Genomic DNA, 23851 nt, shown 5'->3' with positions numbered 1-23851 from the left:
AAAAAAAAAATTCACTTAACACTGCACGTAGAGCAATTTTTAAGTGAGCTGGGTCCTAAATCGCTAGAGTAAGAAGTGTAAATGTACTTAGCAGGGTGGTGTACATTTGAAATATACTACCATTTTTTAAACAATTGATATTTTAATGAACATTGTTGTCAATAGTGTAAGTAGCATTCTTGTGGCTGCGGGCTCTAGTCTGGCTTTTTTTCACTCCCATGTGTCTCTGTTCCAGAGTCTCAGGTTAACGCTGTTCTACTCAGCGCAGTGATCACATACTGTGAAAACTGTTTGTCCTCCAGGCACTGCTGAAGTTATGATGATTTATTTAAAGTAGAGATTAAATGGGCATTCCCTTTATTGATCAAATGAAGGGAAAACATAGGTTTGAACATATAATGTACACTTGACATCACAGGGTTGGTTTTTTGTTTTTTTTATAAATTAGGCAGCCTCCACCACTGGTTAGTGCACAGGCATTACATGGAATCATGGAAAATGTAAGGTTTGGCACATTCTGCTTGTCTCAACAGATCTACCAACACTGCTATTCTTGATGTGTAAATAGCTGTGGCATTATATCTACAGTTGCCAAAACTACATCTTCAGAGATAGGTCAAGTGTATATCCTATCAATCAGTTGCAAATCCATTTGGGCTTTCCACCTCTATAAAATTACTTTATATAGGCCAACTTCAGAGCTGGATTATCTTTAGAATGGGTAGATTTGATATGATTGTGAACCATAAGTGAAAAAGAAGAAGATATGAGTGCCTGCAGTTAAAGACAAGCCAGGTTCTCGCTTACACACCACAGAAATGGTTGGAAAATTCATTCATCTGAAATATGTCTCCTGTATGCTACCAAGGTCAGTTAGACCCATCATGATTGATTATATAAATTCTAGTCATGTAAGCATATTTTTACAGGTATTAGTTGCTCTAATCAGAGTTGTAACACTTAACTGATTTAGGAGCCTAAATCTCATTTTCAAAAAGGATTTAGGCACTTAGGAGCCAAAAGTCCATTGACAGCCTATTGACCATCCAGCAATGCCTAAATACCTTTCAAAATCTGGGTCAAGACATTGGATACATCTTAAATGTCTGCAGCCTCTTTTCCCACAAGTTTCTTAAAGCAAAAACATAGGGTAGAGAAATGTGTAAATTGCGTGCTAAACTAGTGCCCCGTCTCCATCTTTATCCCACATTCTCCTTGACACATATTTTTCCTGCATACCAGCTGGATGCCCTGAGATATACAAATATTCAGAGGGAGGATATAGACTCCATGTAGTTTCAGTGATCTGCCATAGCTGTAATTCTCGTGATAGTTACAGAAAGAATTAAGATATGCTGGGAGTAAGAATGGAGCCCTTAACCAGTGTGAGAAATCATTACTAAAAAAAGAATATATACCAATGGCCAACATTTCCTATCATCCAAGACATTCAAGAGCTACAAATCATCCACTGGACTACACTTAAGTCAGGAAAATATCCAAATAAACTTTTAATTATGATACAATACTTATTACAGTAAAAATTGGCATTTTTCTCTTTAAAAGCAGAAGCACCCAGTCTTTCATGTAACATATGGTATGAATGATATCTTAAGTGAAATACAGCATAGTACAATGTGCAAACAGCATTTTAATACAGAACATAATAATTTTTTTAAAAATTTTCTTACACTGAAATCTGCTCAAATGGAAACAATGTCATGCTGAATTAAAAACTCAGATTTTAAAAATTCAAATAAATCAGTATATGATGTACTTTAGAATAGATATATGAATAATTAAAACGATAAATAGCCAAAAAAAGGCTATGGAGGGAATTGTCATACAAACGTGACTAGAGTTTAGATTCCTTCCCACCCCCACCTCCATAAATAAATAAATAAATAGATAGATAGATAAATAAATAATGGTGCAATGCTTTTGTTGGAAAGTAAAGTGAACTTTTAATATTTGAGAAGCCTTCTTCAAATGTTGTTGTAGTTTTAATGCTGTAAAAATCAAGTTATAAACCAGACAAATTTTACTGTCTTATTTTCAACACACTTCAATTATTATGAGTGGACTGTGAAAAGAGATGATGTCCAGTGTACTGAATACACATCAGCTTCATCATCATGTGACTTCTGCAAAGGCCGTGATGTGGTTCTATATAAGTTTAAAAAAAAAAAAAAAAAAAACCAAACGAAAGCAGACAGTTAGGTATGTATAAACAGCGTAACAAAGATTATTCCTATTTTTGGCTTTTGAGACGTTCTTATGCTTAGAGAGTTTTGTAGTATCATGTAAATAAAAATGTTTCTAATTGCAGTACTGTCCATCCATTCCCAGAGCAAATCTTTTTTTAAATATTGCAAAAATTGTATACATAAGTACAGTGAACAAAGTAACTCAGTGTTATAGTTCTACAACATTTTAGCTTTTAATGTATTTTTCATTAAATAAAAATTTGAATAATTAAATTAGTTGTAGTTTTATTACTGCTTATTTATAATTAAAAGCTAACTTTCTGGGACTGAGAACTGCTGCCTGACAGCTGATAGTATTCTGTTTTAGTGTTAATACAATTTTAATGTTGCATTTCTTTTCAAGTTTAATTGCTCCCCGTGAGCCAGATGGCATGGAATGAAGTAGTGAAATGCTAGAATTCACTAGCTGACAGAACATACTAAAAACTACTTCTTCAGAACCACTGCAGCACCATTTGCAATGCTCTTCTGCTGGTTCTTTCAACAAGTGTATTCTTTAAGCATGTGTGTGTATATATGTAACAGGTTTTATTTCATTTTTTTTTACTTAACAAACAGTGTCCAAAATAATTACATTCTCTGTTGTCGTGATTCAGTCTGAGACTGCTCTTACTGACCTGAGACACTTACAAAGGTGGGTGACATGACTCACGTGAGTCTCATTCCTCCCCCATGTTAAAGTGTTTACACTGGATCCCTCGTGGTAGGATTCTGCAGGGCGTCAAAAGCCACCTCTGTGGTACCAAATGGCCTCAACAAACAATCTCTTTTCTAAGGAATTGTTTAAGCCACCACTGTGAAACATGTTTTAAACCGACAAAATGGAATATAGGCCAACTGATATAGGACCCTACTCAGCTCCTCCCATGTCAAAATGCATGGAGGGAAATTTAAACAGGAAGCACTGCAGATTTTGGTGTATGGCTATAGGGTCACATCTTTTCTCTTACCACCTTCTCACATACCCCCACTTTAGGGCCACAAGCAATGCAGAGACAGGGCAAGGCCAGGAAAATGGGTAAAGGATATGAAAGAAACTCTATACAGCACTGACCCTACTGCCACTTAGTCAGACTTCCCTCAGTGCTCCATCCAGCACTTCCCCCTTCGCCAGTAACACTCTAACTGTGTTTTCAATTGCTCTCAGGCTCTGGGCTGGGTTTTGTGACTCAGGTGACAGGGTTCAGAGCTCACATAAGGGTAATTTATACTGCACTATCCTTACTTTTTACAAGGAATTTAATCTGTGCAGGAGAGGAAAGGTGTGACTTACGGTGCATATTTCTTAGCTCTTCCTTTAGAGACCATTCTCCTATGGGACAGGGGCATTTTATGGAAAGGAATATAGTAGCTACCCATGGGAGGTAGAGAGATGGAACATTCTACCCATAACACCTCACATCGTTCTATCTCTAACTCGTCATTCTGGTGACTTGGTTTCTTTTCTCCCACCAAAGCAAAGGGACATAATCCTGTTTTATTCAGGGGGAGCCACCCCTATGTCTTCTATTATGGATTTAAAAAAAATACTCTTTGAAATAATAAAAAAGAAAAGCTTCTTTTATTAGCGGAACTTTGGATTTTTGTAAAGTCTGTTTTAATTTTACTCCAAAACATAACAAAAATGCTTTAAACAAATGACAATTGATTAAATGCCTGCTAACAAATTACTTTCTCTAAGGATCATTTTGATTGCTACAGAACTTGATGTGAAGAAATTTTCAGAGTAACAGTGTTAATACTTGGCACAGATTTCTAGACTATTCAAGGAAAGAGAAATAAAATTTGATTTCTTAATCAGAAAACAAAGAAGCTCAGGGAATCATTTACTTATTGGGCCAAATTCTGCTCTCAGTTATGCTTGTGCCATCCCACTGAACCCAAAACAGTTGCAGGAGATTATGAAATTTGGCCCACTGGATTTATATTTGTCTCCTATTTAGACTTGAAAAACAGTACTGTCAACTTAAATCTGATTGCTGTCTGAAAGTTGTTTATCAATTGTTATAATGAACACCTAATTGAAAGAAAGTAGAGAAAAAATATTTACTGTTTTTACTTTAAGTAACATTTTTAGAAGTGCCTAAGTAAATTAGGAGCCTAAGTTCCTTTTGAAAATGGGAATTAGGCACTTTTGAACATCTTACCCTTTGTGCACTTGATGACACTTTACATTAATATTCAGTTTCTCCTGTTGTTTTTCACTTAGCAACAGAGAAAAGGAAACATTCTCAAGAACATGGAATCTGGGTTGTAAAACCACATACGTTGGCAGGGAAGGTGTAGAATCTGAAATTGGTTAGCTCATTGTTTTGAAATTGGCTAGATTTTCATTCTGAGATGCAGTGCTCTTCCACAGAACTATCCAATGGTGGGGTTAGTGAACCAGAGCAGTGATCAACATGGAGTTTCCTGGACATCTTTTTCCTCGGGGGCTTGGAGGAAACTGGAGTTATGGTCTTCAACAACTACAGATTTTTGGGATTTCAAGAAAAGGGAACACACAGTCCTGCAGATAATTGATCCACCTGCACTTCTTCTCTGGTAGCCCAGGTACTGTGCATGTGAATGCATAGAGTCCAAGTTTAACACTGTTTCAAGTGGCATTAATTTAAGAGTGGATCCCTACTGCCTAAGGAAAAGAGAATGCCACTGACGTGGCTTCATCCTCCGACCTCCAAAACCCTAGATCACACTCAGAGGAGCATCTCTGTGGTTTCAAGGCAAAGGGATCCTACTGCAGAGGAATTCCTGCACCATTCCTCAGCAAGATATGCTAACATAGGTTCCCCCCTCCAGTTATGGAGAGATTAATTTTGTGAGCATCATTAAAATTTGCATAGTCATTTTCAAGGGATTTTGCAAGATGCCATTTTACATGGATCAAAATTCTGACTTGCTAGTGACACGACTGATTGGTATTGATGCATGCAAGTATGGCACTGTTCATGCTTCCATATGTAGTCTTCTCAGACATAGATTCTGAGGAAGGATTGTATTTAAAAAAAATAAACTCCCTCTAAAATAAATGACTCTTCAGCTGCTTTACCATGCCCTTGAACTTCAGTTTAGCTTTATTATGACAGAGAATTCAGTGTACGAAATTTGCCTCGATACCAATAGACAAAAGCACACACACATGCAAAAGACAAGCAAAAATCCATGCATCCTCAAACTCCATGGGAAATAGTTATACCTCTTAGTGCTCAAAAGAATTAGGATACAGTTGGGGTCTGTTAAACTTTAGCAGTTTTACACATTGGTACATTGTTGTGTGTTATTTTAAATTGACAGTGTGAAGTTTGTGGAAGCAGCAAGAGAAGATTTTAAACATGTCATGTTTTGTAATTATTCCTTCAAATCAATAACAATTAGAAAATTGAAATGCTAAAGGCTAAACCTTGAGTGCAGGTTTCTGGGAAAAAATTACCATGTTTTGCAGCAAGTGTTTATGTATTTAATTTTAATTTATAACCTGCTACCGACTGATAAAGTGCATGTTGTACATGAAAAATTCCACATCCTCTTACTTATATTTTGTACTTTCCTTTATACAGATTTCACATTTTAGAGTATGATATACTCTTTTCTGTTCTATAAAAACGGTCATTACTATAGCTGTGAACACTTAAAAATAGCCATCTATGCAACAAAATTTCTCTTTTCAAGGCACTTAAAGTTTCTACACTGCCTAGTATGATGGAGTTTAAATAAAAGTTAATAGAAAAATTAAAAAGGAGCAATTCAGATTCTGTAGTTACAGAAAATTAGCTCTCCCAGATTAAAATCCCAACATAAAAGAATATTTCCTAGTTCTACCAGAAAGAGACATTTTTAGAGAATCCAGCAAGAAATCCTTCACTGAAATGCTACTTCTTGCAAAGTTCTAAACGTGCACAGAAGGCTGATATATATTATATCTGCCTTTGCTTTAAAGCCACACTCCAACACACTAGTGCGCTTTTGCGCACATACGTTTATTGCCTTATGTGAAGATGTTCAAAACGGTTCATTCGTGTTATCCAGGAGAAGAACCTAATGAGGTGTGCTTTGAAGGAATTTTGTTGTAAAGGGTCTTCTTCATTGTTATCAATAGCTTGGTTCTGTAATACCGACAATACTTATTTTTACAGCAATCATGTTAAACATATTTTCACATTTCTCTTGTTCAACTGCTATTTCACTGTACTAATTACAAAAACTCAGATGCTGTGATCATGTAATTTGCATTTGAAATAAAACTATTTCACATACAATACAATTGCCTGGAAGTAGATGTTTAATAGGGAGAAAGGTCTGATGGGAACATATATTCAGATGCTTGATTTCAGTAAAATTTTGAGCTAAACTGTTTTCTGACCTTTTTGAGTGCACTCTTTCATGTGTTTACTATATATATAGTTGACATACTGAGTAATCAAGATATAGCCATATGGCCATAAAAGGTCAGCAAAATTGCTCATAAGAAATAAAAACACATGCATTCTGGCATGCAAGTGAGAATAGATCTGTCCAGATGTTCAAATACGAATTGCATGTATGGCTGCCTAGATACTTACATGGATCTCATCTCCACAGCATTTGAGCATCTCCCAATTCAATAATAATAAAAACACTTCATCTCAGCATTCCAAGGATAAATGTACTCAGCCTGAAGGTTAAAACGGCAGTTTTGCATTGCTGAGCCACCACTGGCAATGATCCTTCAAGGGGAGATGCAGCACCCACAGCTTTTGAACATCACAAAGGCCGACCAGCTCTCTTCCAGCATTGCTTGATCACCTCCATGCATCCCAATTAAACAGCTTTGCCAGCAAATTAATAACCAGTACTTGCTATTAAGTGGCATTAATTCAGCTTGCTAAGAAAAATTCCAATTAAGTGTATTCCCATTTAAGTGCATCCTGTGTCCTCTAGCAACTGGCCTCCATTGGGAGACGAGGGAATGCAACCCAGCCCCATGAGAATCACATGGAGGCATAATATAAGCTCCTCTGTGCAGCTCGTCATCTCAGCCAGCTGGCATGGATCCTACTGGGGCGTGGCCCTCCTTTCTCCCAGTCCCTCTTTTGTTCCCATGATGATGCCAAGAGGGAGCATTCCCTGTGTTCATGAGGGTCCTCATGGACTGCAGCTGTACTGGTCCTAGCACAAGTGGTTGCCGTGGGGAAGGACATGTGTACCCATCTCCTTTGGCCAACCAGGAATGTGCTGGGTGCCATCTAGTCTTATATGAAGAGTATGTGAAGAGTATTGGGACCTAGTAGCAGACATAGGTATAGGGCCTAGTAACAGAAGAATGGGGAGTTTCCGGGTATAGAAAGTGACAGTATATTTTCTTTCTTTATGGGACGAGATTAAGATACAATTCTAGGATGAATGAGCAAGCATTCATTCTGCTGAGGCTACAAATGAAGTCAGTTTTCAGCAAGATAGTGGCTCCATTTTAGTTTTAGTTTTTGGTTTTTTTATTAAAGAGAAACAGAATCACTGAAATGTTTCTCCCCAGCACTGCCTTAGTTCATGGCAACATCATCCTATCAGAGTTCTAGTCACGCATAGTAGTGATTTGCTGTCATTAAGTTATCCTTGAATACTGCTACAGCAGCATGCAAACTGATAATAAGGAAAAGAGATTTAAATAAACCATATTCCAATACATGCAAACTCAGGATTCAGATTTAGGGTAGTTAAATTTGGTATATGCCTCTCAATAGGTGAGAGAGAAAAAAAGAAAGAAAGATGATTTTCCTGCTGACTAAATCATCCTTCAGTCATTAGATTCTTTACCTCGGGACCGCTCACATGCCTAAATGTTTAAAAGACAAGATGGGCTTTGCAGTATACCCTGGGCTTGGACTGAGCCAGGAGGAAAGTGAATTCAAGTGCTGAGGACCCTCATAGAAAACAGCTGCTGGTAGCTACCTTGATTAAATCGGTGAGAGTACGCCACTGATCTCAGATGAGGGAATAGTGTCAGAGAGAGAGAGGCAGTCTGTCATGTAACTGGGTCCCAAACCACTCACAAATGGTGGATGGATTCTCTCAGGCAGCATGAAGATATTACCCTGGCAAACTCATCTAGTGGTTTCACACTGCCTACCATCATCATGACAGTGTTGCCTGAATTAAGCCTTAAACAGATAATTATTGTCCTTCATGAGATGGAAGAAGAACAGTGTGGAGGAAAACATTAGCTTACATGAAGTCTTCACCCCAAAACAGGCATGAGAGAAAGGTTTCAGTGGCCTGGCTGGATTTCTAATGAATAGGTCAGCTCTGTGCAGAGTCAAAATGTGTGACCTAATGCTCCTGCCCTGCCTCACTGGCTTTTAGTCCAGGAGAGCACAGCACATAACACAGTGTATTCTAGGCCAGTTAATATCTTGTTTTGACATCTTACAGAGTTTATGAAAGGGATTATTTTGAAGGTACATATTCATCGACTAAAGGCTTTTTCAAGCAAACGAGACTGCGACCTCTTTATAACAAAAACTCTGCACAACTGACTTAGACATGTGGTTATATAAGGCATGTTAGATAATTCTGAAATGAACAAGAAACTAAGGTCTCATGCACAGTCCTTTGTGGGGGAAATAATCCTGTTGATCTTAAATGACGAGCATGGGATGTGAATTGGTTAAAAATGCACTCTTTTTTTCATGCGTAATACAAAGAAGTACATTAATACTAATTCGTACTAACGTGGACTCCAATAAAATCTTTGTTTTGGTGTCCTGCAGAATAGGAAGTTGTTTACCATCTTCAAATGAGAAGAGAAGGGATTTTAACAAGTAATGACAGATAAGCTCATTACAAAAATTAGATTTACTTTAAAATTTGCATTATTAGTTCAATCGTTCCTTTAGGTAAAAATGTCTGAAGTATTATCTTTCCTTAGTTATGTTTTCTTTCAATGCCTGCTCTTTAACACAATTTTTCTGACATAGTCATATCTAACATTTATATAACAGAACAGCATTGTTGCAAAAGTAAAACTTTTAGCCAGCAAGATAAAATGAATTTTAAAGACAAGGCAATAGTTATTCATGCCAAACATTCCAATTTACCCAAGGATCCTGTCATTAGTACGTGCTAATCTAAAATCTTATTTGTTTTGGCAAAAGACCATGGCTTTTCTCTAGTTACTGTGGCACTGGTGTAGGAACCATTCTATCCTACATTATTCTCCCTTCTCACTATTCAGGAGTTAGGCCTAATCCTGCAGTCCTTGCTTAAGCAAAGCAATTATTGGACCTGGTCCTGCAAAGGTAACATACCCAGAACTTTCACTTGAAGGGAAGTATTGTACAGGGGTGAAAGTTGTCTAAGTATACAAGACTGTCGCTACATCCCCTGCACCACTTCAGCCCTACACAGGGATTCACTCTGTGCCCTGCTACATGTCATGGAAAAGGTCACTGCACTGACCGCACATAGACTGGTGCATTTATGTATATAAGTAATCCCAGTACTCTAATGCAACTGTCTTGGAGCAGCTGCATAGCACCTGTACGTGTGACCTGGAGATTGGGTGACAGATTTCATCACTCCAACTGCTTCATGTTCTACCCACTCTCAGCCTGAGTGCTCAGTGCCAGTGTTGATTAAAGGATTCAATTCAACATCGTTAAGGAAGTTCAGTGAAATCTTCACCCCAAAAGACAGCCTCAATTCTCCTCATTGCAAAGTCCTTTATTGTCAGCATCCTAACACCAGCACCTAGCCCTAATCTGCAGGATGTTAATTCAACACCCAGTTGACCTGAGCTGATGAGATGGAACATGAGAATTAGATTGATTTCCAATATAGCCAAACCATAAAGGGCATAAATGGTAGATGCAAGTAGCATGTGCTGCCCCTTCGCCCATTTACTGCAGGGTGTTTCACAGTCACATTGAACATGACCTCAGGTGTCTGTGGCATCACTAAATGTGACTGCGAGGAGGACACATTGCTGTAATCCACTGCAAACCCATTGCTAGGGTTTGGCTGACTTTGCATCATTCCCAAAACATGCTTGTTAGAAGGGTCTCACAGGGCAAGACTCATGTGTCTCATAATATGTTCTTTTCACTGCTTCCGGAACATAAACACTCCTTAATAGTAGCATTTCCTGCCGTGCAATCCTTGCACCCAATAGAGGCCATTCGGGGTGCAGGATACAAGCTTCACTGTTCAGTCAATCCAGAAAAGTTAGCAAAGTCACCATCACATTTCGATATTTAAAATGAAACCACCTGGACAGACATTACCTTTTCTAAAGGACTTTCTACTCGTGGGATGCTGATCATTGGCATCGGGGCCAGATTATCCACATGAGAATTTTCATGTTCTGGTTGTCTTCCTCTAAAATTATTTACCACACATACAACCTAAAAAGGTCAGAAGGTCGTTAGAATAATGAACAAGCATTTTACTTATTTGGGCCTGATCCTGAACTCCTTACTTAGGCAAAACTCCTGACTTTAAGAAGAGATTACAGGAGGAGCACAGAAATATCAATTAAATAAAATAAAGGTACCCTGTTCGTCCTACTGTACCTGACCCTGTAACACTAATTATTTTTAAACTATCCTGAGTTCAATGGACATTTTAACAAAGTAGAAAGTTCAGGAGTGGGCCCATTATCACCAGAAGCAATGGCACAGTAATTCGAGCGAAGATAACATTATAAATTTGACTAATTTAACTAGATTGACTGAAAAAATCATGTGAGTGTGTCAGTCAAATTCATGTTGACAAAAAGTCCTTCATATTTCAAGAGGATATAATTTTAAACAATATATTATTACATGCATTATTACAGCACAAGTGATTTTCCCAAAAGAAAATCTCTTGCTGATGTGGAATAATAAATGACCATTGATAGTAGTTTAAATCTCAAACTAAGTATACGTTCAAATCAAGTTTTATCAAGTAAATGCACAAATGCACAGCAACAACACTGAACTCCTTTGAAAATTAGCAAATATTGAAGGCCATCATAGTGTTTCTAACATAGCGTAATTTGAAAAATGCTTATTATCTGGTCCTACACTGACACCAACATGAGCATTCAGAAACACTTTCTCTGGCAATGTTTATAAAAAATAAGTTCAGTTTTATTTTATTAATTGCTTGTATAGCATGTTCTCAACTCATTAACTCACTTGGCTTTTCAAACTGGTCTGCTAGACTTGTACAGAAATCTGAGTAGCTTGTACAAAGTGGAAACTGATCTTAGTGCAACTGACTAGTTTGAAATACATTTCTCAAAAGATTAAACAAAGGTTCCTGAAATTAGCTGGATATAAATTGTTTCGATACATTTCTTTATAATTCTCTTTCTAATAGCTAATTAATACATAATGCACTGCACTTTTTAACTTTTTTTTATTGTAGAGTGTAATTTATTTTTTCAAATAAATACTTAGTCAAATGAACAGATTTTTACAATTAATATCTGAATATAATGATGATATTCACACATAAATTTGCACAGCTTGTTTTCCCCTCCCCAGAAACATTTAAACCCCAATTTTTATTGTTTCTACTAATAAGTCATTGTACAGGTGAAGATTTTACCATTGTACCTTCTCCAAAATCTAATTAAATCTGATGTTCTACCAGTTTTATAAGAACTCATGCTGCATAGCAACACCATAAAAGAATGAGCAACAAATACTCGTTCCCTTGTGAAGCTCCAGTGCTGCTAGCAGGATAAAAAGCTAGCTTAAACAGCAGGAGAGGGATTCTCCTAGAGTAGAGTATTTCCCATTGATAACACAAAGCCACCTGTTCCTGGCTCTCTGGGGTAGGAGGAGTATGTGGCTAAGTGTCTTGCACTCCCCCTCCCTTGATTCTGAGCCAGCAGGACCATCCCTGGAAGACTTGGGGAAGGATGGTGGGGGTGGGAACATTACCAGGTGGAATAATTTAGAGAAGACCCAAGGCTGCTCTCAAAAGTGTCTCCAGGATCAGGAGGGTTAAAGGTGGAGTGGTGACCAGCGTAGCTTGGTCATACCCAAGGATCCAATCCAAAGTGTTTCTTAGAGGGAAAATATACATAAACTTTTGGGAGGGTAAATTTAGTATTAGAGAAAAGTGCCAGAGAGACAGACCTGTAGGGAGTGAGAATGTATAAGCATCTGTGCCCTTTCACAAACTTCAACCCTTTGTTGAGATTGTCAATAAAAGTGTTAAAAAGAGTGGTGGAGGTTTTGTGATACGGACACTTGTCCACATGAACTGAGACCGCAGATTTTGGTACCACAATATAGTTGCATACAATTCTGAAATTCTCTCCAAAAGAAAAGAGGCATCTTTTTATATGCAATATACAAATCAGACACCTAAACTACAGCATCACTAAGGTAAGAAATCCTGGACCCAATGAAGCAGAGAAGTGTTTTGCCATTTACTTCAATGGGGCAAAGATTTTACCTTTTGTCTCTCTCTCACCCACATCCAAACACACACGCACACACATATATATGCACTTACCAAAAATACTGCTATTGATAATCCAATTATAAATCCTGCTATCACATCTGACCAGTGATTTCGATACTCAGCTACTCTGTTGATACCAGTAAGAAATGCCAAACACATTAAGCCTAAGCACAGAACAGGTTTTGCAAGCCTTGTTCCTCTGGCTTTTATTGTGTTGGTAATATACATCTGAAAATTAGAAAAAATGAAGCATAAGACTATAACCTCTCAGGGAAATCTCTGTAATTTGGTTTGGAAAAGACAACTACTCATACTTTGTTTTTTATATAGAAAAAAAAAAGTAGGGCTCACAATGCAGTACATAGCAGTTTCATTCTCTTCTTACCCAGGAATTAGAAGGGGGCATTCTTTACATGGAATTAAGCATTACAGACATAAAAAATATGAGTGACATACAATATGGCTATTAAAAATCTTACATAGTGGCCAAATGTACATTTTCCTTGTTGGTTTGTCTATGTATTTTGCTTTACATTCTCTCTCTCATTTTATTTTTTGCTATCTCTAAAAAAGACAGTTAGATGGAAACCTATTAAGCTCAACTTATTTTTAAACAAAAAACAAAAAAAACTGGTCTTCCAATGTTGTAACAAAATCTTCAGATTTCATATTGTGAAATAGGGTGTCAGCATTTTAAAAATAAGCAAGGTCCCCTCCCATGTATATTAGATCTACAATATATAGCAAAACCCTGGGATTATGATTCAAGGCCCAGTACAAGTACAAAAGCCTACGCACAAGTCACCTGCTCTTCACAGATTGGCCAAGCATAGAAAAAGAAATCCTCTTCCAACAGCTAGCATGCTATATGAGAAGGACCAGATTGTCCCCCCTCCCTCCCCAACCCAAGAGCCAGCCATAGCCTCACTCTTGCAAAGCTTCAAAAGCATGCAGAAGACAGCCATTCTCTTGTGAGTTTTAGGAATCAGCGTAGCCAAGTCATGTGATTTTATTGCAAGTCTACTTGGTGTTCATGGAGTCATGGGATTATGCCAGAATCTCAACCCCAATTAAATAAACATAAAGTTTTTATCCCTCATGAATGTGGAAATAAGCTCGAAAACATGAATCTTTAAAGGCTCGAAAACCAGAAGGCAAATTAAAAAAGAACCCAAAATACATCATTTTTAAAACTCATGATTTTTATGCCAATCTCATGCTTTTTCTCGAGTGGCTGACTCATGATTTTTGAATGCTTGGTGTTGGCAGTACTGGAGAAGATGCTCATCCTGCGAAGCTCCTGCTCTTTCTAGGCAATTGCCTGTCCCTGGCACACCGGCATGTGAGCAGCTTTAAAGAGACAGACTTTTCCATTTGCCTGTTGCATAATCTCATGATACAGAGGGATTTACCAACAACATTGAGAATCATAGACCAGTGTTTCTCAACCTTTTTGATACCAGGGACTGGCTTCCTATACTGTGTCAGGGAGATCTCAGGGACTGGTGCCGGTCCCTGGACTGGTCGCTGAGAAACACTGTTATAGACCACCACCGCCACCATGACAAAATTTTGAAAAAAGAAAGCATGGCAACTTCCGTAATTCTGGATGGATAGTATATCTGCTATTTCTCAGATGCAAACTAAAGACAATTAGCAACAATAAATCTCATTGTGTGAATAGACCTACAAGCTGAAGCTTTTATATTCCACAGCAGCTTTGTGTGCCAAATTCTCCTAAACTATTTCCACCTCTGATCACATAGTTATCTCTGTGTAACACTGTAAACCCCTAGTGCAGACACATTGCTATGGTGTGACGGTGATTTGTGAGGGTGCAGCATGTCTGCACAAACTAGTGGTTTGTGATGATGCAGCTACATCTGTGTAGCTATGCAGCTTACAGTCCTGATGTATACAAGGTTTCTGGCTCCAATAGACCCACAGAAGTAAATTCCAGAACTAAAAGCTCTCCACTGAGAAGGCCCGTTTCCAGTCCTTCCCCAGCTGTTAAATCTAGGTTCTGTGTCTGGTTGAAAAATTGCCATTCATACTATTTCTTGTTGGAAAATTGAGTTTTTGACTAAACAAAATTTTTCAGTAAAAGTATCTGCTTTCTGCAGAAAATTTTGACTTTTTGTCTAAAACCTGAAAACCTCCAAACCACAAAACTTTTCCATTTTTGACAAAAAGTTTTTTTTTCTTCTGTGTAGAACTTCAAACTTAAACAAACATTTCCTGACCAGTTCTTCTAGAGACTTAACCCATATTGAGCTTCATGGATCAAAGTCAAAACCTTGAATTACATAAGGAAACAGGCAGGCTCAATTGGAGAACTGATGCTTTACATTTCCTATGAATGACAAATGCACTATCCGAAGATTCCGATTGGTTTTAAAGTGTAGCCTATCAGAGCACTGCTATAATCCATTCCAAAGATAGCTCCATGAAACACTGTCTTTCCCTTATAGGAGCAATGGTGAGCCATGACTTCTAAACATAGGAGATAACAGTCAGACTATGCCAAAGGCACCACCCCACTCCCATTATCTTTAATTCCTGCCCCAAACCAAGAGCTAGATTGTGCTCAACATATATGTGCAGAGACAGAAATCGCCAGTCACAAAGGACATGTGTGTTTGCCACCATAGATCGATAGACAGAACATGATACATACCAAGCACTTTGCTTAGGACATGAGAGGTAGAAACATAATATAGAGAAAAAAATCAACAGCTGAATTAAGAAACATAAAATCATGGGAAAATATTGTGGCACTGGCAGGACACACATAACATACTTTGCATGCTGCTTAAACTTGCTCATCACTGACCTCCAGCATAAATTGTAGGGTGTACTGCAAGATACATCAGATATCCAGTTATTGCAAGGATAGACTAGACCATGGGAAGAAGCATTTCAGGCCATATCTCTAACCCACATTCCTCCTCCCTTTCTCCCTAGCTCATTTAGGAAACTGTTTTTCCCTTCACTAATTCGCCTTTTATCTTCACTTCTCATATTTCTTAAAAAAAACCCAACAACTTGAGTTCTGTAGCACTTTAAAGACTAACAATTTTAATTTCAGTAGGCATAAGTTTTAGTCTTTAAAGTGCTACAGAACTCAAGTTGTTTTTGCTGTATACAGACTAACACGGCTACCCCTCTGGAACTCTCATGTTTCTGTGTGCTACAGTACTGAAGTGGAATATTGATGAGACAGTAATGATTTAAACTTCCAGCAGTCTTTGTTGGCTATTTTCTTCAGGTATTGAACATCCAAACCACTTCAAGTACAATGTGATCTGGGTTACCCAGTGACCCTCTATTTCAGTTCCCCAGACTATTGGTTATTTTAGCACTCTGCAATCACTGTGATCCACACCACATAACACAGGTCTCCATTCATCCTGGGATCAGGAAAAAGATTGCACAACAGGATCACCAGAGTTCAAACATAGCTTACATAGATTTGACAAGGGGGTTGGCAGCATGTTGCCCTTGTTTAACTCTGCACCATGGGGCATTAAGTCAAAATGACTACGTCTAAGCAAAAGTCAACTAAATACATTATTTTTTCAAAGGCAAGTGACGGTGATGTATATCAACTGTCTATGGTGTATGCTCATCACTCCAGAGGATCATCTTAACTCTAACTCAGGAGTAAAAAATATTACAATCTAAGGGCCCAATCCCCTTAAATCCCTTCTAGATTCACCACTTTGTAGCAGGTGCTCAGCAGCCCTTTGCACTCCTGAACTCCTTAGTCAGGCAAAACACCTGACTTGAACAAACAAGGAATGCTGCCTCTGTGAGAAAGCATTGCAGGATGAGGCTCTATATGCATCCTTCTCCTCCTTGGATAATTAATGATAAGTTCCAACTACTGTACCCATTGATAACTACAGTCAAAACGGTAATGCCCCTGGCATTCTTCATAATGGTAACTTGAGAGTTCTGCCATTTTTACCTTGTCTTTATATCACAGCCACAACTGATTTGACAGATAAAGAATCAGGGGATATAAGGCCCTGTCTTTAGACACTCCTCCTTCTGCCATGGGGCATTTCAAATTTGCAGTGTTCTTCGTAGACATTACAAACCAGGAATTACAGCCAGCCATTTCTAACATTGATTTCCTGCAGTTTTGGAGGAATATATTCTGATATTTAACTCAGTCAAAGATTAACCTTGCAGTAAATGCAATATAATTAAATACTCTTTCTATGATTTGTCCTGCACAAAGTGGCATTAAACAGTGTAAACAAATAAGTTAAACAATAAATATGCTGAAAAGACTACAGGTTTTTTTGCTACTGTTTATAAAAATCTTAAATTTCATAAGTATTAAATTAATCTTAATAAAGGGGAAAAAAGCTCAGTGAATTAAACCTGTACTCTCATTAGTGAGACTTAATGATGTTGGATGAATAAAGTTATTTACTGAAAAAGTATTTCAATTTATTTCAAGGACAAAAAAGTTGTGGAAATTAAAAACAAAACCTTGTAAAGTAATCATCTTAGCAAATCAGATTATGCATGTAATATCAAAGATAAACATCCTGAGATGATCCGCGAGAGAACTATCACACACAGCACTCTGCTCTCTTTTGCTCCATCAATTCCTTTTGTTAAATCCTTATCAGCAGTACTCTTGCTATTGCTAATCTTGTGTTTCCTGAACATGAGTCTAGGTGTGCAGGGGTAAAAAGAGCTATGCACACGTGGGCACTGGGGCAGTAAGGAGGTGACTTGTCATGCGGAGATTTCGTAGACAAACATTTACTAGACATTCAGTAAAACACTCCTTTCGCTTTCTGTCTTCAAGGGTTTGGAATTCAGTTCCAAAGCTGCTTCATAAACTGAAATAAATATCTAGAGCCAAGTGTTTCCAAAAATAAATATCTGCTAGTTCATTTTCTTTTGAGTACATCGAAACAAAACGATGACATCATAAGCTATATTGGTGATCGTACTTTTGATACCTATATTTTCAGAACCTACCAATAGGATATTATATTGCTAACCTCTCTCCAGAAAAGAAAACAAACCCACTTCCTTTCTATGAACCAGATTTTTAAAGGCATATAGGCACCTAAATAAAGATTTAGGCCTCAGGTACCTAGGTGTTTCTGAAAATCCCACTGATCTTCTTGTTTTTAATCAAGATTCTACCAAGAAAACTATTTTGCCTTGCATGCTTATATTTTTCAATGGTTAAGTCAAAACTCATCAAGCTTTTCATGATAATCTAAATATAGTATATTCATTACTTTTCCCTTTGTCTCATGGGACTGTAATGGTTTTGAGACACTCTGACAAGTTATAAAAGGAAGATTTGCCTCTTAAAAATCCAAAATGCTTTTCTATAATCAAATTTGTTCTTAATGTATATCTTTTTTTAAAAGAACTTTGAATATGTTCATTTTTCTTTTTCAAACATAACATATTACACACATTATTTTAAAAATGTATGTAACAATGCATTGCTATTGCCAGTAGAGGTCAGAATTATCACCATCTTCATTGTCATTCCATACACAAAAGGAAACATGCAAGTGTGATCATCTGTTAGAATTGTGTCTTCAAAGATCTAATCAGAAGAATGATTATTTATATCATACATATTAAGATTTAACAGGAAAGCTTCCAGCCAAGTGTGACATTGCAACCCTGGCCAATATGAAACAAAATACAGGTTTAATATATCTAGTACACACACATTATGGAGTAAATGAAACAATCTAGAAACATGAATGAAGAATAAAGAAATAAACCATGTATCAAATACAAGACAGATGACCTGCAGGATCATAGTAAGAACTCTCTCTAGGCTTTTTCCTCCAATGACACTTCATCCTATTTTTCTTTACCCTTTACACACACACTGGATCAAGACATCCCATATTTTGGAGTCTCTTCACAATTACGATGGTTTTAGACTGTAAGTCAGGCTGCGTATCCTCACAGGGCATAAGGGGGAGAAGTACACACACCCTTACAGATCCTACGTCCATCTGGGCCTGGGGAAGAATGCAGTATGTGCCCCATAGATTTAGTACCATTGAAATAATTCAGCCTGAAGGTGACAGAAGCATCTAATATCTAAGGCAAGATCAGTATCAGAGAGATACAGTTTTAATCTTCATTCCCATTGTTGGAAATAAATCCTATGCAAGGCTACTGCTGCTACTTGTCTATCTAAAAGCAACCAAAGATTCAAAAGGACCCTTGTGTTGTACACCTTTCTAACAAAACGTGAACAGCCCCATTTCACTCTCTCTCTTTCAATGCTGTGAATACCACCACCACATCTAGATGTTTCCCATAGCCTATCACCATTGCTCCTTGTCTGGACTGAGCTTCAGCCAGCTACCTATTATCCAGACCCCATTAAGCAGGCTTAGGGAAAGTGAGAGACTGCACCCTCTGAATCTGATACTCACCTCAGTGTATCATCATATTGATGGCAATGGAAACCTAAACTGCCTTGCTGTCTCCTCCCACAGCCTTATACATGCAATAAACAGGATGGATGACAAATATCAAGTGCCCAGTGTTAGGACTTCAGAGAAAAGAATAGAGTCACTTGATTACACCAAATTCTATCCCTGCCTAGATCACAACCATGTCAACACTTCACAGTCCATGGTATCAAAAGCAATCAATGGATCAAAAAGTTTTGTCCAGGGTCAAGAAGTCAAATAAAATGTCCAGAGATGGTTCCTTACCATATGCAGTCTAGATCCAGTTCGAAAGGGATCTCAGAGGACATCTTAGCACTCTAGATATTGCCAGAGTCACTGCACTGTAATCTCAAACTGCATTTACCTACTGGCCTTCACCAATGCAATAAAAACAAACAGAACCAAATCGAAGATGGTCTGAATATTTTTCAGATGTGCAAATCCAAAACCTTTAAATCTCACCAGTGGAATGAAAATCTCTCCCAAGGTGCAACTTGCAAATATCAACTCTTAGGTTTCCAAAGCAGAGTGACAGTTGTTAGCCACAAGACTCATTAAAGTCTAGGGGAGATGCGAATATACTGCCTTGAAATGTTACCCAAAAGACTCATGACTTCTTATTCATGTGTTCAGTTATGTATTTATTTATGGTTTTTCATAAGTGACATACTTTAATATACTCCCAACTTAATGAGACCAAGTAAAGTTTTAGCTTATTCAACTAGGTTTTGCTATTTGTTTGCATGTCAGAATTCTGGTGATATTACGTTATTCTGTTTAACAGGCTAGCAATGATCACCTGACACACCCCACTGTGTTAGCAGGTGTTGATCCTATTACAGAGTGATGCTCTGGTGAAAGAGGATCTAGGCTGTGGGCTGAGCAGTCTTTAAAGAGAACCTCTGGTAGTAGCCAAGCCTAGGTAGAAGGTATAGACTGGATTTTGTGTTGTTTCATTTTGAGATATGTTTTGGAGTTCTATGGTGGGGGGAAAAATCCCTAGGAAAAGGGTAAGTTTTGAATCACTGCAATCATCTGTGTTTGGAGCAGAGTGGGGAAGCCACCAGACCACATTTCTATAATCCAACATTTCAATTGCTAAGGCCTTCTTGAGAAGTCCCTAGTAAAGGAAAATATCCATGGAGAGGTTCAAATATTAGAAATAAAATTGTTTGAGAAGGCTGCGCTTTCAGCGGGAGGGAAATTCAGAGTTGCCATAGTAGCCACCCACGTGCAAAAACAAAACAAAACAAAAAAATACACACTGCAAAGGAGTTAGCCAAAAGAAGAAGCTATTGTTAACAAGTCAATATGCTCAGATGCTACAGTGACAGGGGCCATAGAGGTTTGTTGATAAACCAAGATAGAATATAGCACAAATAGGTCTCCTTAGTTTAGGTTTAAACACACTGATTGGTAAAATCACAAAGATCCTGCTTTGTTTACCCTAGCCACTCTTAGGGTGAAATCACTGCAATAATCCCCTGCCTGTTTATATCCTAAAGTGTATTGGTGCATAGCTGGCTGAATGCACAGGGAGGGACACCTGGGATTCTGCCACAATTCCTAAACAACACTTCTGGTAACAACCAGAAAACATGTTTTCTCCCCAAGAGGGAAGAATTCAGTTCAGTATTGCAGCTACGCTGATACTCACGTCAGCCTGGCTGAGTAACGTACATAGCTGATTCTGTGCATCCTCTGACTAGCCCCTGCTTGCAAGATTCTCATAGAGCCCGAGACACAAATGGTAACTTCTTCCAGGGTGAATAACTCTAAGGGAGGTCAGTTGACAAGGAGTGGGTACACATAAACATCAGGAACAGCCATCCCAAATCCCAGGACACTGCATACTTCTTACCTTTACATATACTAAACTGGGCTTTCTAGCTTTAACAATGCACCCCACCAAGTTTTTAGAAAATGAATAATGAAAGCAGGAAATATGAATTTAACATTTTAAAGGACAACTTTCTCCTTATGTTGTACCATGTACTTATAGTTGTGTTATAATTTAAGGGGTGAATTGCATCAGGATCATTCAACGGATACACAGGATCCACCACAAGATAATTCAGAATTCAATTCATGTTACCGTTTTATAGTATTTTAGTATAATTAACTACATTGGTATGTACTTTGCAAAGACATATGTAGTCATGAACACCCATGGAATACATTCATTTCTGCAGATATAGAGAGAACTGAAAAACATGAAATAATCTCTGTTTAGTTCTCTGACCTTGTCACTTGTGCACAAACTGCACCAGAAATATTTCAAGCATTCCAATCTTGTTAATCAGTTTTCCCCCACAGCCACCAGTTTTTCTTCTTAATAAGCCCTACAACAAATATGTTTTCTTGATCTCACATCAAGTAAGGGTAGGAATTGAAAATGACAGAGGTCTGAGGACCAGGACTTGCATTATTCAGGTTTGGAACAATGAGAGTTTGCAAACTGTCAAGGCTACAACAAAATGACTTATACAATTAGAAAGCTGGAAACATTAGCGATAAGTGGAATTTGTACTTTGCTCTGATGATTCACTAGATATTGGACCTTAGAATTCCAACATTTTTTAAAATCAAATGTAGTCTAGAATTGTTTGGCTTTTAAGAAATGCATTAGTACTATTTTTTCCTTTTGCTCTGCAGTGTCTGTAGCAACTGGTTTTCTTTAGTTATTGTGACTCATGGTTACAGTGGAAATCCAGTTTTGCAGATGGATAAAAAATAGGAGCAATTAAAATATAAAGTTTCAAATATTTTGTAAAATAGCTTGAAGCAAATTTAGATGCAAGTTTAAACAAGTGAAAGAATGCCTCAGGTACACCCCCAAAGCAAGAGGGATTGCTGAACATATAGTTAGGATGGATGTTTTACTGTTTGCCTCCCTATTCATTTGCAGATAACACTCCCAATTCATTTGCAGATAATCCCTTGCTGGGATGTTGATCAATGCTTCTAGAGTACACTCTGCTCACAAGCAACTTTTTGGAAATGCTATATTTAGTTCTGGAAACACTAATTCATTGGCACTAACACTGTTTCCAGAAGCACAAGAAGGTACTCTAGGAACGATGTCTCAAAGTGCACTGGAGGTCAGCAGACATAAAGGGATGCCTGCCAGTAGGAATCTGATTGACAGATATCAATTGTCAGCTCACTAAAGGTTTTCTAAATATAAATAAGCTTGCAAAATAAACATATACAAAGCAAAAACTACCCCATTTGAAGGCAATTGTTTATCTAATGACAAAATTATCTGATCATGATTAAATTATCTGTTCGAGTCCGCGAGAACCACAGAGCTATATATTTGCCTTGGTGCTCAGATGTCACGTTTCTGAACAGTGTAAAAACTTAGATTAGACCAGGCGGCTCTAACTTGTGGCCCTGGAGGTGACTATATTAAGAAGAAAAATGTGGAGTTGACCATGAATTGAAAACGTGCTCTGTGAGCCACCTCCTATGATTTTTAAACTGAAGTGTTTGAATCAGCCCCATTGCTACCTCCTCCCCTATTGCCTCTCACCATTTCTTGTGCAGACCCTGGAGCAGCTCTGCTGTGAGCCAGGACTACTTAGAGCAGTTGCTGTACCTGCCCTGCAACAGGTCCTCAGCAGTTGCCCTGCTGGCCATCAGCTGCCTAACAGGAGAGGGAGGAAAGAAGGGTTCTGATTGTTTCATTGTCTGCTTCCCTGGCCAAGAGATCAGGGTAAGGGCTCACCTGACTTCCCCTGAACCTAGCGGAACTCTTGGCAAAGGATAGCTGGCCCCCCTCCCCCACCCCTTACAGCCAACCAGAGAGGCCCAGGAGAGGGGTAAAGAGGAAAAGATGAGAAACAACAAAGTTACAGCTCCCTGATACACTGCTCCAGCTTCTGTACAGGTTAGAAGAGCCACAGGCTGCTCTAATTTGCACTAGCTAACCTGTGTCTCTAATGGGCTGCTAGCCAGACAGGGACAGCCAGAGCACAGTGGGCTCCCACCACGGCACCCACACTTCACAATGCACGCCTGCCTCAGGGGGATGTGGGGAGGAGGCACAGAAGATGACGATGGTGATTCTATGCTTTCTCCTCCACACCAAGGGAATCCCCAGCCGGGGATTTATGGATCCCTTCCCTTTGCACCACCACTTGAGTGGTACAAAAGGAGCAGAACAGGACAGGAAATATGCTCCAAAGTATTGACTGTTGCTGCTTTGTATTTCTGAATTATGTCTGGTCCTCGGGCTGAACAACACTAGATTACATGCACACAAATCTGTAGTAACTCCTCTGAGTTCAATGGATCTCAGGCTTTACACCAATGTGAGTGCAGAATTTGGCCCAATGAGACTCTCTCTTTGATCACTGTTCTATTCCAGTAGTTAAGGGTGAAGAGAAATGCCTTTTTAAAACAAACAAGCAAACCTGAAATATATTTTCCTTTTCATAAAGCCAATTCCTCCTCAATTTTTCCCTTGTAATCACCTATTTTTAGAGGCCTGTGAGAGTTGTATCCACGTACCTGACAGCAGAGTTGGCCTAATGATTCAAATTCTCAGTGAAGCCTCAATACTTTCACACAATATCTCACATCGAAGTTCTAGTGGATGGAAAATCTCAGACCTGTGACCTATTATTGATGATTATATTAAATTCAAAAAGTAATCAAAAATATCTCAGATTGTTAATA

General features: G+C 38.3%; 1 protein-coding gene across 3 annotated transcripts in view; it reads right to left on the bottom strand.

The window, feature by feature from the left end:
• Positions 1-1487: 1487 nt before the first annotated feature.
• Positions 1488-23851, bottom strand: part of PLPPR5 (phospholipid phosphatase related 5) — a 52240-nt gene continuing 29876 nt past the window's right edge. For all 3 annotated transcript variants that reach the window (XM_067538246.1, XM_067538248.1, XM_067538247.1), the window contains 3 exons: positions 12753-12929; positions 10523-10642; positions 1488-2166 (listed from right to left, as the gene is read on the bottom strand). In XM_067538246.1, coding sequence (XP_067394347.1) covers positions 2134-2166; positions 10523-10642; positions 12753-12929 — 330 coding nt within the window. In that variant the 3' untranslated portion in view covers positions 1488-2133. The remainder of the gene's footprint in view (positions 2167-10522; positions 10643-12752; positions 12930-23851) is intronic.

This window comes from Emydura macquarii, unplaced genomic scaffold (assembly GCF_026122565.2).
Source record: "Emydura macquarii macquarii isolate MOO-44397 ecotype Brisbane River unplaced genomic scaffold, CSIRO-AGI_Emac_v2 contig_480, whole genome shotgun sequence".
In the NCBI taxonomy this organism is placed as follows: Eukaryota; Metazoa; Chordata; order Testudines; family Chelidae; genus Emydura; species Emydura macquarii.
The sequence above is the reverse complement of the archived record's forward strand: the minus strand, read 5'-3'. Positions and strand labels throughout refer to the sequence as shown.